Source organism: Brachycentrus maculatus, unplaced genomic scaffold (assembly GCF_059751285.1).
Source record: "Brachycentrus maculatus isolate JH-2025_06_01 unplaced genomic scaffold, ASM5975128v1 h1tg000039l, whole genome shotgun sequence".
NCBI lineage: Eukaryota > Metazoa > Arthropoda > Insecta > Trichoptera > Brachycentridae > Brachycentrus > Brachycentrus maculatus.
The window spans coordinates 1,884,368-1,901,545 of NW_028280793.1; the positions used below are offsets into that span (position 1 = coordinate 1,884,368).

At 31.0% G+C, this 17,178-nt stretch overlaps 1 protein-coding gene across 15 annotated transcripts in view; it reads right to left on the minus strand.

The window, feature by feature from the left end:
- Positions 1 to 17,178, minus strand: part of dac (dachshund family transcription factor) — a 302,887-nt gene that overhangs the window by 116,352 nt on the left and 169,357 nt on the right. For 11 of the 15 annotated variants that reach the window (XM_088277146.1, XM_088277141.1, XM_088277144.1 and 8 more), the window contains 3 exons: positions 5,944 to 6,017; positions 4,137 to 4,226; positions 1,266 to 1,496 (listed from right to left, as the gene is read on the minus strand). In XM_088277146.1, coding sequence (XP_088133272.1) covers positions 1,266 to 1,496; positions 4,137 to 4,226; positions 5,944 to 6,017 — 395 coding nt within the window. The remainder of the gene's footprint in view (positions 1 to 1,265; positions 1,497 to 4,136; positions 4,227 to 5,943; positions 6,018 to 17,178) is intronic. The other 4 variants (XM_088277147.1, XM_088277148.1, XM_088277149.1 and 1 more) reach the window with 1 other exon arrangement.

The window sequence follows — 17,178 nt, forward strand, 5'->3', positions numbered from 1 at the left end:
ATAGATGTCATTATCATTGTAACGTATTTACAATTTGTGTTTCGCTAAATATTGGTCTTATACATGTATTTTATTTTATTAAAATCGTTAAAATAGTTAATAATATGCATCATATTCTATTATTAATTTATCAAGTTTTACCAATTTGATTAGAAGTGATTGAAATTAACGTCTTCTATTTCACAAAATTAAAAGAAAAAGTACTTAAGGCATTTCCGTTTCATGGATAGTCATAACATTCACACAAATTTACTTTCTACGCATTATTTAACATTTATTTACTCTTCATTTAATTTTTGCAACAACAAAAAAGGGGATTTTAATAATAACTCATTTCTTATGATTACAAATAATAAAAGGTAAATTACTAACATAAAATATGTAGCGAAATGCTAATTTCGTAAAGGTGAGATTTTGTTGATCTGCAGTGAATATTACCTTCGAGTCGCAATTTGCTGCAATCCTTTCAGAGGTTAAAGTCTCTTAGTTACTGTGTTCTCTTATTACTAAATCGCTCCTTTAATGGGGCCTTCTGCAGTACAGCCGCATTTTACGAGGACTCGCTGCACTAAACTGCCTAGTCGCCTAGGCTTCAGGTTGCTGCCTTTTACGTGACTTCATTAACACGGGTTCGACTCCTGGCGGAACATTATGGTTCGCACTTGTAAATATTAAAATGCACATTAAGAAAATTGTTGCAAATTGTCCAGCGAGATTCTATGCACGAGTCTTTGCGATTATCTTATGTATGATCATTTTAGTAAAACGTAAGTCAACATTTTTATTTTGTCCCCAGGAAAATAATAGATGTACGCGTCTGGCGTGTACGTCGTACCTTTATGTGGGGACTGACCTATACATTTCGTCGTAATGTAACATTCGCGGCGAGCATCCGACTTCCGATGGAGTACTCGGAATGAGCGGGGAGCAGCTCGGCTCGCTGTACTGACTATACGAATGCTCGCATCGTAACGTGTTACGTTACAACGAAATGATTCCGGTCAGTCTCCACCTTAACATGTTTAGAAATTTGTGTATAATGATTAGTTTACGGTGACACATTGACAAAAAATATTTTGTCAAGACATTTACTTCCAAGTCATTTGACTGATTGCAACCATATGCACGTGGCGCGTATTCTGCCCCTAGGAAAATGTTTAATGTACGCGCCACGCGTTTACTCCATCCCGGGGTTTTGACGTACGCGCCTGGCGCGTACGCCTTACTTAACTAGTTAGAAAGTTTTAGTATAATGATTTGTTTACCGTGATACCGACCATCATGGTCGTCTTTGTCTTCGTGGTCGTCGATCTCGCTGGCGTTGTCATCGCTGAGGTTGTCCCTGTCGCTGAGGTCGCGCGCATCGGGGGCGCTGGGCGGCGGCGTGGAGGCGTCGCTGCGCGCGGGGGACGCCGCGACGCCCGGCGGCGCGTGCCCGGCGCTGCCGCCGCCCGACTTGGACAAGTTTAGGACGGGACTGTGACCATTGGAGGAACCTGGCAACAGAAAAACGAGTGTTATTCAAAATGGGGTTTCTTGAATAATGAACAGGGGGGGTTAAATTTTTAGAACTATTTAAAAATATACATTTTTTTAAAATATAATTATATTATTGCATCACCTTCTTTAGTTCTAAATTGCTGCTTTAAAAGATAAAGAGAACATTGTTTTTACTTGCATTTTTTATTTTAAAAAAATATGATCTATTTTTTTTGTTTAAATTGAATTAAAAAGTAAATAGGTAAGTCATCGTAAGATGATTACAAGATAAACGGTCAATAGCCCATAGTTAAACTACAAATACAGATAAAATTATACTGACTTTAAATCTATCGTCAATCTTACTTGGATTAAGAAACGATTAAAATGATCGAAAACAAAAGTTTGGGAGAAAAATAAATCGCACATCAGAAACGCAGAACTCCCCTTTTATACGGTAGACACGTTCATGCAATAATGTATTTAAAATTAAACTAAAATTATAATTGAAATATGAAAGATAAAATTGTAAGTATAAAAATCAATATGGGTAATTAAAAAAACGATTTAATTATTGCAAAATAATTAAAAATATATCAACAGATAATAAAAAATATAAACTTTATCTGTAGGACAATAAATGAATCCGTTTTCACACATTTGGTATGACATTGTTTTCATATCTCAAGATAACCAGAGCCTGTATAATATTTGTATTAAATTTTCACGTTTACTGGATTAAAACAAAAAATAGACATTTTTAATTTATGTTTATTTTTTGTAAATAGTGTTATTTCCTAAAATCTATTGTGGCACGTGTTTCGATGCATTTCGCATCATTTTCAAACAACGCATGTGAAGCTAATTCCAAATTTTTGAGTTGGGTCTTGAGACGTTGAAGGTTGAAGAAGAGGTAGGAGCTGTTTCATACTTTATTTATTTATTTAATAATTATGGTTAGTTTTTTTTTAATATGCTTTTAATCGCTGTGAATATCTTTGTGCGTTCCTTGTATGACTTTTTTTAACACCGTTTTATTTTGAAACCGCGTAAAAACGTGTTCAAAACGAGTTCAGTGAATTCGACATAATAACCTGAGTCGCAATCAATCAACAGACTCTGGCATTGTTGGAAGTTGAAGAAACGAATATGAATAACACAGGTGTACGCATACTCGTAGGCTGCTTTAATTAACCCCGTAGAATTCATTCTGGCCCAAAGAAAACACACCGCATGTTTGTTATTTTTTGTTAATTAACTAATTGGACGGTACGCGGTCAACCCGAATAAAATATTCATTGCCCAGGCGCTTACACTGGGGCGAAGGGCAGTGAAAGAATAATGAGCTTTATCCATTTGAAATGTAAAACATTTGTGGCAGACGGCTTTTACAGATACGGTGGGAATTCCTCGAATAAATAAAACTGGAGTAGATTTAATAGTATGAATTTGATATGATGTATATCTAATCCAATCTTAATAATAAAAAGTGACTTGATATTTACGTTTTATGGTATTAATTAGGGTGTTTACATGCTTACTTTAAATATTATTTATTATAATTACATTTTTAAATGTGAAATTTTTTTGCTTGCAGTAAATTGCACATGTATATTTTGCACATTTTATTTTTATTTTTGTAAAAAAATATTTTGTACAAAAACATAAAAACTCTTTGTATTTGGCAGTTACATATATTTTTTCTTAATGTTTTCTATTGTTATTTTTTTATTTTTAAAATGTCGATGTAGAGTCAATAATAATCTCAGCATTACTTATTTTTTTGTACGAATTTAAATTGATGTTGTCACCATTTTTATTCGTTTAATATTACTGGCATAGGCATATAGGAATATAGGCATATAGGAAATTACCACATTTAAATATGTCACCATCGATACTCGTCCATTCTTATGGTAGGTATTTGGTTTCAAGCAGTTAGTGAACGATAAATTTTGAATCTTTCATTGATAGGATATTAGGCGTAAAAATAATATTCGAATGACAATTCGCTAGCATAATATATATATATATATATATATATATATATATATATATATATATATATATATATATATATATATATATATATATATATATTATATATATATATATATATATATATATATATATATATATATATATATATAAATATATATATATATATATATATATATATATATATATATATATATATATATATATATATATATATAAATATATATATATATATATATATATATATATATATATATATATATATATATATATATATATATATATATTATATATATATATATATATATATATATATATATATATATATATATATATATATATATATATATATATATATATATATATATATATATTATATATATATATATATATATATATATATATATATATATATATATATATATATATATATATATATATATATATATATATATATATATATATATATATATATATAAATAAACACATATTAATAAGGGAATTCCTAAGAAAGCAGTGTGAATGGTACAGGCATGGATATTTATTAATATTTTTATTGGTATTATGGAAAGCAGGAAAGCGGGCATTTTCTACTCTCCTCTAAACTGGAGGTGATGGTCGCATATCTATTGCGATAGCGAATACTTAAATATACATGCCTGTCATCGAAGTGCTGTGGACCTTGAGGAGACGGGGGTGGTTGTCGGTCAAGTTGGGGAGGTGGTGCGTTCTGTAGTAACTGCTGATCCCTAAAGAGGACAGCGGAAATATTTCTTAGGATCAAACGAGGGGCAACGCAAACAAATATGGACGGATAAAATTTTACAATAATGCAAAATTTTACAAGAATGTGCAGGGGAAATAGCACAATATAGATTTTGTTTTACAAATAAGGGAAGAATATCAATATAGTCCTCAATGAACGCAATGAAAAACCTTCTCTTTTGATGTTTTACAGAAACCAAAAGATGATCATGTAAATAAAACGAAAAAATGACTGATTAAACTACCCATTATTCTATCATAAAACATAATAATTCAGAATATTCAATCATAAAATATAAGACGTGGACAACAGGGGAGAAATTTTCGTCAGTGCCTTGTTGTTAGTTTTTAATTGTGTTTTTATATTATTATTTTCATGGATTTCTAATGTTTTCTCGCATGTGTATCAGTATCAAATTAATGTTAATTTCATCAAAATACGTTTGGAAAATATATAACAGTAATAAAAAAGTCATGTTGAATTTTAAAAAGACTTTTATTTTTTTATCTACAATGGATGAATCAATTTATTTTAAATAATGGAAATGTTTATAGTTTGATGAAATATCGTACAAAAAACTCAAGTGAATTATTTACATACGTTATTGCAAATATAAAATAATCCCAATATTCCTTTTTTTATCGATTTTGGAAGTAATATTATAAATTTAACATGAACTTCGTGGAATGTAAAGGATTAGTTTTGAGTATATTAATTTATCAGTCTTTTTTCCAATTATTTATGACAATAAAAACATCTGTAGTTCTCGAAACTATTCATGTTTACATTAATAAACTCAAAAATAGTTTATAAAACTATAAAATGTTTTTATATTTAAATACATCTCAAACATTGTATTTTATAATCCTCGCTTTATTTCTCCCTAAGATTTTCATAGTTAATTTATCGACGGGTCAAATTACGCAATACGTTCCTACATGTGTGTGCCGATACAGTTGGGAACCAAACCGCGATAATCAATCCACGGACTCATTGGATCGCGCATACAACCTAACTCACTCGACCGCGGTTCGTTATTAATGGTGTCACATTCGTTACTAAAGAAAAGGTTCCGAGTTCAACTCCATTTCGTATCGCGAATTCTTCATTATTCACACGGTCCTTTTATTGTAGCCAGACGGCACTCTATCATAACGTATGGTATTGTTTTATAATAATAAAAAAAAATTGATTGATAAATGGAAAAAAGCACCTGTTTGTATTTTCTTAATCGTTTAGGTTTAGAAAAAAAATAAGTTTCCATTTTTATTTTTAAAATTTTAAAATCATTGAATTAAATAAATGTTAATTGAAAATAACTGTCTGATTTGTTATCAGCCCTTTTTGTCAATTATTACTTCAACTGAGCTGTACAAAGCATTTAAATCTGTTTTGGTTTTTGAGAGTTAAATAAATAATAAAAAAATAATTAAATCGATGTTCACATGATAACATTTTTTTTAAAGATAATAAAAATGTTCTAAAAAAATATGACTATGCAGTAAAAACAACGAATGTCTTAAATTTAAAACGTACTAAAAATATTCTTACAATCCTTGTTTAATATTGCATAAAACCGCAGAAAACAATGATTAAAAATCGTATGTCCCTCAAATCACGTGAAAAATATGTTGCGCTTTTAAATATGCTAACAAAGATTTTTCTTCTTCTTCTAACTGTGTAATCATCAAAACACTTACCATTTTGTGATCCTTCTCTTGTTTTGTTGTCTAGGGCTAAAGCTCTGTCAATGTCTCCTCTTTCATCTCGCATTCTGTAACAAAAATTTAAATATATAAATTAATTAAAATAAAATAAAATAACACAAATACTAATGATTTAATAATTTTATCATTTGATCTTTATAAGACCAAATATTAGGACATACAAATATGGTCATCTATCGTCTCTGCTTACTTTAGGGAGGAAAGAGGGTAATGTTAGTAGCTATTCTCGAATTATTTTAATTATAACTTTATGTTATATAAACGTATTTTTTAATAAGATAATAAAAAACACATATCTTTACATGCAACGGCATTAATAATTAATATAAGGTTCAATTCCCGCCAAGTGCAAAATAAATTTAAGAAATATGTATTTTTCTTCAAAAAAAAGAGAAATACTTATTTGTGTTTTTTTTAACAGAAATATTTCAATTTCACTATATAGCTGTGAGTCTAAACGGCTCATCATTAGAAATGGGTATCAAATTGTGGTAGAGTGGGTTGGAACTCCAAACCGAGAAACTCTGACTTCCTAAGTCCGCGACATTTACCACAGGACCACAACCCGACACATTTTAAATTGGTCTGGGTATTTGTGATGTATTTTTCCCATTAACCTTCCTATCCTTACTATCCTACCTGCAAACAAGCCTCTAATAGAGGCTTTGCACGCGCATTCCTTTAAAAAAAGTTTTATCAGCATCAAATTAAAGAAAATACTTTCTAAAAACATAATGTATGTGTTGTGTGCAATCATGGAGATGAAAAATTAAAAAATAAGGATTCAAAATATTAGACATCTGATATTTTTGGTCCAAAGTCTTCAACTATCATGCATCTGTGATCACAATGCATGGGGTATTATTTTAGTCAAATTACAATTGGTAATATTTAGTTGTACCGCGAAGAAGGCGATGAAAATGTTATGGTAATGAAGAAATATGGTCAGAAATAGGGTAGCAGATGTGTGCTAAGGAATATTCCGTCATAGAGTAGCGAACCGTTCAGGAAAACCTGCCCCCGATACCTTTTAACATCCTGCACCCCTGTTACAACCCTCCGAGCCATTATATAAATCCCGTTATGATTGCAAGTCCGTAATTTTTAACGACTAAATGCTTTTAGTCTCACTGTAAAGATGCCAAGTATGATACATTTTCTTGGTTTTGTGAAATTATAAGAAAAAGGTACTGCGCATCTGCAAAAGAAGATAATAAATAATGTTCGCATACTATGAGAAATAACCTTGTAGAACACTGCATGCTATATAGGAAGACCTAAGAAAGTCACATCAATGAATCAGAATATTATTTTTCTTTAATTTATCATTTTGTATTCATGATATTTTTTATTGTAGTAATTTTTGGTCACAAATTCTGTATATGCTCTACTTAGGAGTTATTTATATAAAGATATTTTATTGATATATCATAGATGAAAAGATAATGTGGAAGATTGGACATTTACAGCGACCTGTGTAAAGCGGATTGTTTTTTAAGCATAATAAAAAAAAATATGCGTCTCTAGCAGCATAGGTACTTGGTATGCAAAACGATTTGAAAAAATCTTACATAACTTTCACAAAGGTTTATTTTGCTAGCAGAAATACTAATTTTAACCATATATATCACCGACGAAGCAATATGCAGTTGATATTTTAAATTTAAGTATAAATACAACTTTGAAATTCGAGTAATCATGGGAAAATGGTTATATATATATTACGTAGTATATCAAGTGATCACATTAACCAGCCAATGACAAGTTGGAAACCCTGTAAATGTCTAGAATTTCATATTCTTATTCATTCTACATATTTCATATTCTTATTCATTCTTATTATGTATGTTTAGACAGCAATAAAAATACTTAATATGTAAGTTTCTTCAAGAGATCTGTAAAGAATATATAAATTATGACTTTAAAAAACGGATCAAGAAGAAATTTTTGTTTTGATTTCATTCATTTGTATTGAAAGAGTATGCTTTTTAATAGAAACAATTTATTCATTGATTCGGCAGCGACTTTATGGTAATATCTATCCATTTTCAATTAAATTTTTACTTTGTACATACCACTATTTTTTATATAATAAAACTTAAATAATAAAAACGGAAATAATTTATATTATTTTTTGACATCTCATCAAAGATGAAGAAGAATATGGAAGTCTGGGCATTTACGGGGCTTACGACCGTCATAGGCTGGTTTGAGTGATCACTTTACACACGTGTAACATTCACCAATTCTACCCATTATTGACAACCACACTACTCAAATTCTTGGAAGTTCTATATATATGAACCAATTTAAAAACCTTGTTCTTGAATCACTATAACTCCACGGGAGACATCTGTTGGTGAGATGAAAAGAAGCTTTTTATAGCTCCATATTCTTCTTCATGACTAAGACAAAAAAAGACAAGAAAGATTTTGGTGAATTTTTGAAGAACCAATTTAGAAACCTTGTTCATGAATCACTAAAACTTCATTCACTATAATTTTTATGTAATTGGAGATAATCCAGATTTTGTGAACAAGTATTTGGACACACTCAAAATGTTGGAAATAATTTAATTAAATATCAAGTCGGTAATATTTCTACAGTTTGGTAATCTCGACCCAGCGGGGTGCACCTTATTGCAACCGGAATTCTCGGATGATATTTTGTTATGAGAAAAGAAAGGCTATTACAGAATCTCTCAAAGGAAGTTTAGGGTGGTGATCCGGATATAAGGTTTGCTTTGTAAAAACCGAAATTATGGCCACATCAATCATATCAATACTAAATCACATTTTTTATGAATTTGATGGTTTTCAAGCACTTCGTTATTATTAGTTTTGTTTTTTCAATTCCCAGATCTCAAAGCCAAATTTTTATATTTTAATTTATGTTCATTATACATGGTTAATGATTTTACCAATGGTACGTTTATTATGTTGTAAGCTGTACTTCTCCAAAAAAAGAGACTAGCTCTAATAGTTGAACAGGGACTTACTATTTTATGTCAAATGATATTTAATATAAGTTCAAATAAATCTCATACATATATACGAGTAAATGTGCAAATATACACATAACTAATTATACATATATTTGAATATTATACGTTTTATTGTCTTATTGAATATTTCCATACACTCAGTATTAATTTCTATTGGTATAATTAAGGGTTCTATTGTTTTTGGTAGGTTCGAAGATATATCCTCTTAGTAATAAGGAAGCCAATGTACATATATAGTCTGTACAATTAGTTTTTTTAATAAGGTGATTTTTAGCTTTTTTTAAATTTGTACTTTATTTTAAGTTTATGTTAGTACTGTAGGTACTATTTACTACCAAAAACCAGCTAATATACAAAGAAATAGATAAGTAGATTTAAAAAAAAAACTTAGCTATTTTTAAATCACAAAGATAAGCTCAATTCAAATCGTATTTCTGTATAAAGCATAATAGTGTTACAATATATTATATATTTCACGATAATTTTACATCGTGTATGTAACTGAGTTCAATTACGTTTTAATGATAACAAGTCAGAATGCATCAAATGTAAATCGATTTCCCCAAGACCACGAACAGGAAAAGCCTTCAAGCTATATTTAGAAGGCAAACTAAAGCAGCTTTGGAAGTTCGTCTATGTTTAGATGGCGAACAACTTTTAACGCGTGTACGCAGTACCTACTCACCCCCTCCTCCAGCGGCTTCCAGCCACCCTCGGGAAGGGTTAAGGAGCTCTCCCGACCCGTAAAATGCTCCCGTGAAATAATTTATATTCAAATACAGCAGCCACTGACAACTTGATTATGATGTCTGATATAATTTATTTTTACGGGGGGATGGAAGCTTCTTCCATTGCCAAAGTAAAAGCTCCATAAGCGGCGTGGAGGCTTTTTCTCTGAGGTCCGACTCTCTCTCTGTGAAGTGCGCGAGGGAATTTGCATTTCATAGTTGAAATTTATTTCCATTATTCAGCGATGCTCAGTTCTGGCCGCGGTAGTTGATATTGCGCCAATTTACATTTAGACGACTCGAATGAATAATAATTTCCTTTTATGTTTGCGGCGTTTTTCGCGACTCGGACTTGGAAAAAATGCACTCGTTTTAGAATTTGTGTATTTTTATGGATTAATAAATATTGCACTTTTCATATTTTAACATTAGTAAGTAACCTTACCCTATATATATATATATATATATATATATATATATATATATATATATATATATATATATATATATATATATATATATATATATATATATATATATATATATATATATATATATATATATATATATATATATATATATATATATATATATATATATATATATATATATATATATATATATATATATATATATATATATATATATATATATATATATATATATATATATATATATATATATATATATATATATATATATATATATATATATATATATATATATATATATATATATATATATATATATATATATATATATATATATATATATATATATATATATATATATATATATATATATATGTATATATATACGTTTTTGTTCAAATATCATTTTTACTATTTCCATTATTAGTTTGTCAATACAGCATAATTTTGGGGCTTTTGGAAATTTGGGAATTTTTACGCTTTTTATGTTAAAAAAAACCTATAGCATTTTTTAAAAATATAAAATATTTTTTTAATGTTAATGTTAATTTTTAATTGATAAGTTGAATTTATCAATAATTTTATCGCTTATTAAATGATTGTTAAATTTTTTATAACCTAAATTACGCCAACTCTTAAGTTTACTAACTACTTGTTAACCAAAATCTAAAATCTGATATTTAATAACGAATTATTAATTGATTCAGTCAAAAAAGGTTCGTGTCATTAAAAACAATATTTCTCGGGTTCATTATTTAAGTGTAACATTTCAACAATGCGATTGGTGGAAACGCACAACACCATTCGGGCCATTCACGAACGCTTTTATGAAGTAGATTGCTTTTCACGGGAACTCAGTGCATCAATCAAAATTCGAGAACTCATTTTTCCATATCTGATTCCGAGTCGATAATAACAATAATAGAACGAGAATCCACTTAAGCCTCAATAGGATCACTTTGCAGTCTGGGAACCATTAATCAAACATACTTAGCAACTACTGGATTCAACACGGCACCAACATCGGGTTCTTATTCTATATTTCACCACCGACTGAATAACAATTCGGTAGTAAGGAGCTCAGCGGGTTTCTTGCAGGAATAACCGACTGTAGCGTGTAGTATGAGCCGTCCCGAATGCTAAGCCATTGTTAGACAAGACGAAAAAACGTATTGTATCAATCAATGTTAAATTGAAATGGGTTTTGTATCACAATCCGAATACTCGCAAAGGAAGACGCCCCACTGGGTAGTGACTTGTTATACCACTCATTTCAAATTGTGCTTTCTCATGATATCACGCATTATTTGAATTTAAGGGTTTCAAGATTCCCTTTCGTTAGTAGCTGTTTATCTAGTCTAGTTAATGAAGAGCCTTTTTACAACATTTTGAGTGTATCCAAATACTTGTTCACAAAATCTGGATTATCTCCAATTACAGGAGTATATAATTAAAGATGAAGAAGAATATGGAAGTCATAGGCTGGTTTAAGTGATCACTTTACACACTAGTAACAATCACCAATTCTACCCATTATTGACAACCACACTATATATATGAACCAATTTAGAAACATTGTTCTTGAATCACTAGAACTTCACTAGAGACATCTATTGGTGAGATGTAAACATACATCTAGAACATCATAGAACTACCAAGAATTTGAGTAGTGTGGTTGTCAATAATGGGTAGAATAGGTGAATGTTACACGTGTGTAAAGTGATCACGTAAACCAGCCTATGACGGTCATCAGCCCCGTAAATGCCCAGACTTCCATATTCTTCTTCATCTTTGATGAGATGTTAAAAAATAATAAGAGCCTTTTTATTCGAAATACCGCGAAATTTATAATCGAAATCGAGATATTTTAATTGACACCCGTCAAATGTAATGGGGTTGCTTCATACGTTAAAACTTAGACCGTATGTACAAATAAGTAATTACGAATGTTATTGAAACGTATCCTAGATTCCCTCAATCAGTGCCTGTCAGAACTCCTCGACGCGAGTGTATCTGAAGCCAATCAAACACCGCTCAGTTCGTAAAGTACCCAGGCCTGTACATATTACGTCTTGCTTAAGGATACCTAACAATATTGGAAACAGTTAAGTTTAGCCAACATTTATCCAGCATCTTGAATATTACTCGAGATGCACTTGTGTATAGTAGTTAAGGGATTGGTTTTGATATGGTTTAGACAAGGATCGTATGTGTTTTAGAAAGGTCACTTCATATATCTATCGACAGTTAGAAAGTTTGATGAGGTAACATAATATAACAAACGATTTTCTAATTAGAATCCAAACCATATCACTAGTTTTGTATTTATTTATTGATAGACATAGAGATGAGAAGTCAGATTGATGATAATGTTCACAATCCTACCGATGTTTCATAAATGAAATTATTATTTAAGTAGAAAATAGAAAGAAGTTCAGTTATTATAGAGCAACATAATGGTTATAAGATTATTTTTCGACATATTTTATATGCAATAGAACGCCCTCAAATATTGTTAATATGTATACTACTAGCTAAATCACTAGCTCAATTTATTTAGATAAAGCATTGTGAGAACCTATTATTTATACTTATAAAATAATGTTTATATTCATACATGTACATATAAAATGTTTTAGGTTTATAAAGTTTTAATATAAGAAATGCTAGGTTTTTTTAAAAATATTTATTATGTATTTTTTTTATTTAATTGTTTAAGGCTTATTCTGTACCGTTTTTCAATATTAAATGAATCATATATATATATATATATATATATATATATATATATATATATATATATATATATATATATATATATATATATATATATAAACAATATATGTATATACATATATTACTTCTCATTAAATCACAAATGCAAAACGTTATGAACGGGGGATTTTGACACATCCTTAAGGAGACGGGTCCCTGTATTTTGACAGGATTAAGCACCTTACAAGACCCCGGTACCTACTCCGACATGTGAAGGATTTGTAATGGGGGTGGAATTAGTGGGAGAGGGGTGGCAGGGAGGAGGGTGGGAGGGAAGAGCGAGACGGGAGAAGGGTTGCACCGCTCTACGGGGATTGAAAGGTTTAGCTGCTGATTGAATTTGATAAGTCTTTACGGTCGCCGGAGTCGGCGTAAGTAAAACTTCGTTGTTTACAGAATTAAATGCTTAATTCAATCTTAGATGAGTTTCTTAATGTATAATATTTATTTAAGAATCTGCATCTTAGTGGCGATCGAATAATTGGGTGCATTAACTTGCTTTTGCTCTATAATTCTAATCTACCCCGGTAATCTATGCAATTAAAAAAAAAATATTCAATAGATTTCTAACATAAAATATATTTGTTTTATCAATAGTATTTTTTTTAATGTCATTGTGTCGTATTTGAAAAAAATGACATAAATTTCGTATAATATTTCTCTGAGTACTATTATTTTCCGTTTATACATTTTGGAGATTTTATATGTACAGTATACAAGTATATTTTTCAGTTTCATACGCATTGCAAATTGTGAGTTTTTCATTATTATCATCGGATTAATTTCAAGTATTTCATTTTTAGTATCGAACTGAACTGAACTGATGATAGACTGGTGTCATATATCATCAGACTGATGTCCTTAAATTCGAAACCCGGTCATTGGTCAAATAAACTAAAAATAGAGAAAGCTACACAGTAGTTGTTTTATTATATATTATTAAATGCAGTTCAGTATAGAAATGTCAGCACAGAACTCTATTTTTTTCTTTAGTTATGTAATGTTTAAATATTATTGGTAATATGGCATGGTAATATGAAAGCTAGTGGATTGATTCGAGTCAACAAAGCTGAGGAAATAATACGTTGAATGTACAGCCGTCACTTGCTTTGAAAGAAAACGGCAAAAAACGACTAAAAATACCTCTGGGGTTACTAATCGAATAAAAATATCAGTTGGGGTTGAAGAAGAAAAGAAAAAATAAGAGAGGGAGCCTTCCAGACCGCCGACCCCTCAAATCTACTGTCAATATATTTCCGAAACCCATAAGCCAGTTGGAGTTCTTTTTCACACCGGAACACGCCAGATCCATCTTCCGCGGTGACAGCTATATCGCGCTAAGCATTTTAAGACTTTTTTGTGACTAAATGACACCTCAGAGAAAAGGCATATTCAAATTTATCGGGAAAACGCAATGAAAGGAAATTTTACACTAATAGCTTTTTGAAATGTTCTCCACAATACATTGTGACAGTTAAGAAAATTGACTTTTGATTGATCTTTAAATTATTACACCTAGCTTATATCGGTTTTTGGATATTTCTAAGTAACAAAACAAGATTTTATGTTATTCAAATTTTACTTGGTAAATACCACTATTTCTTGAAATCAATTGTGACACTTGTATTGCTACATTCCGAATCATTTTCAAATACCGTATGTGAAGCTTAGACTAAATTTTAGAGTTGTGTCTTTGGGATGTTGGAAGATTGAGGGGGTATGAGCTCTTTCTTATTTTTATTTATTTATTTACTTAATTTTTTATCAGTTGAAACATGGGCAATAGAGGCGAGGCTTTATTCTTTGTCATTTATTAAAAAAAAACATTCCTCCTTGTCCAAAACATTTCTATGATAATTTTATGATTAAAATTTTTAACTTTTATTTTCTTACATTATACTTTCCTGAGATTTGTTTATATGGTAGTTATAACGAAGTACATATACATTTCATCGCCGTTAACAACCTGCGAGCTCGTCTGAAAACTTAGATAAGTTTACTCGCTGCAACAATGAGAAGCCCTAAGTATGGCGCCCGAAACTGAGTAGCGATGCTGCGGTACAGACTGATAGTAAAGCGAAGATTAAGGCGTATTTACATTGAGTCAGTTACTGACGCTAGTACTACGAGGGTCTGCCAGGAAGCCTAGATGCTTCTGTATCAGGTCTATAACTGTAACTGACTTATACTATTTACACCGGGAATATAGAACTTAGCATTGACGCAATAGCGCTGCACTGATGTGAAAATCAGTTTTTACGATAGGAGTACTGAGTCAGCACTGACTTGCTTGTGTTTGAAGTAAATTAGTGACTCAATATAAATGTATCCTTACGCGTAGTTATCAGTCGAGGTTTTTATTTCACGGTGCTCATACGCTAATAAAGTCAGTGAGGAAAAATTAATTCTCAAAAACAGTGTTTGATACGAGTCAATTATTTGTTAAGAAAAGTTTCCCATCTGCTATGAGAAGAGTTCACGGATATGTAAGAAGAAGATATATATCATTATCTAAAAAAAACGGGTTTGGATAAAGAAGTAAATAAACGATACCGTGCATAAATGATAACGTTGGACGCCCTACAACGCCAAATCAGTGACTGATCATTTACTGATTTTGGTGTTTGGACGATGTTAGTACAGTAAAATAAACACCGGGAATATTGAAGTCAGTACTGACGAAACAGCACTGTAATGACGTGAAATCAATTTATACGATAGCAGTATCGAGTCAGCACTGACTTGTCTTGTGTTTGAAGTCAGTTACTGACTCTGTAAGCCTTGCCTTATGCTACCTGCTACATGGTACTGTAAGATACACGCCACCACCGAGAATATTAAAGCCAGTACCGATGTGAAATCAATTTATACCATAGCAGTACAGAATCAGCACTGAGTTGCCTTGTTTTTTAAGTCAGTTACTAGCTCAATGTAAACCTGGCCTTATGCTACCTGTTACACGGCACTGTAAGGGAATATCGATGCCAGGACTGACGTGAAATTAATTTATACGATAGCAGTAACGACTCAGCAGTGATTTGCCTTGTATTTGAAGTAAGTTATTGACTCAATGTAAACTGTCCTTATGCTACCTGCAATCTAAGGTACGTGCCACCCGCTTCCACCCACAGATCCAAATTACAAGCCAAAGGATCTAAATCACAATGCCTCAAAAGTATTGCGCATTTCTAATAACAACCCTACTCCCTTAGACGGCAATATATTGGCTGCAACCCTGCCCGGAATACCCCGAACGCCGAAATTAAATCTTGAATGAAATTTGAAACTTTATTTCGCATAGTTACAGCACATATAAGAAAATTCTACTCAGACACAAAGCTCCCGTTGTATGATTATGATTTAAAGATACCATTTCGCGAACAATGGACAAGTCGTCGGAGAGCGACGCTTCGTCCTTGTCTAGACGCTTCCTGCCGAGTGCGAGGGAGAAGGATGGCACGCCGGATTCAATTTATCTTTCGCTGTGTGCTAAAGAGTTGAAAAGTTTTCTTAGTATTATCTGCACACGGTAGAATGGAAGTTGCAAACCTCTAGCTTCTCGCGATATTATTTATTATACGAATGTATGGAAATTCGCTTCAGACTTTTCTCGAGTAAACTCAACGGAGAATGTACGCCATGGAGGTGAATTAGCTAGGTACATAAGTAAAAATAAACATAGTCGTTTAATGTGTAAATCTTCTAAAATAATTCACCGCAAGATTGACATTTTAATATATGTAAAAACATGCTCTTCTTTACCATAATGGCAGCGCCATCTGTTGAGCGTAACAGCAACACACGCAATAATAAATACTGCTCATGGCGGACAGCGCGCTTCTTAAAACTGCTGTCACGTAGCATTTTCAAAAATTTTAATTGCATTTTCGTTTCATGTATATTTAATATTTTCATTGCTTCACAATAACAAGCATTGTGAAATGAGACATATTAGAAATTTATTTTTTCTATTTTCTTGCTTTTCCATTTAACCAGACTGAGCCACCGCAATCCGTGGCCATCCGTGGTATTTTTTTTATAAATTCTAATGAAAGATGAATATTTATTTTATTGTCTTACCTAAGAAAATTTGAAGTGGATTCTCCAGCTCAAATGGACTAACTCATTCACTCTTGTTTTGTGAACTTGAAATTTTAATACGGGTTTAATGATTATGTAAAACGATCCACTTGTCAGTATGAACTTGTTACGATATCAATCATCTTTATTATTGTCTCGCTCGAGAAAATATTTTAAAACTAAACTACAA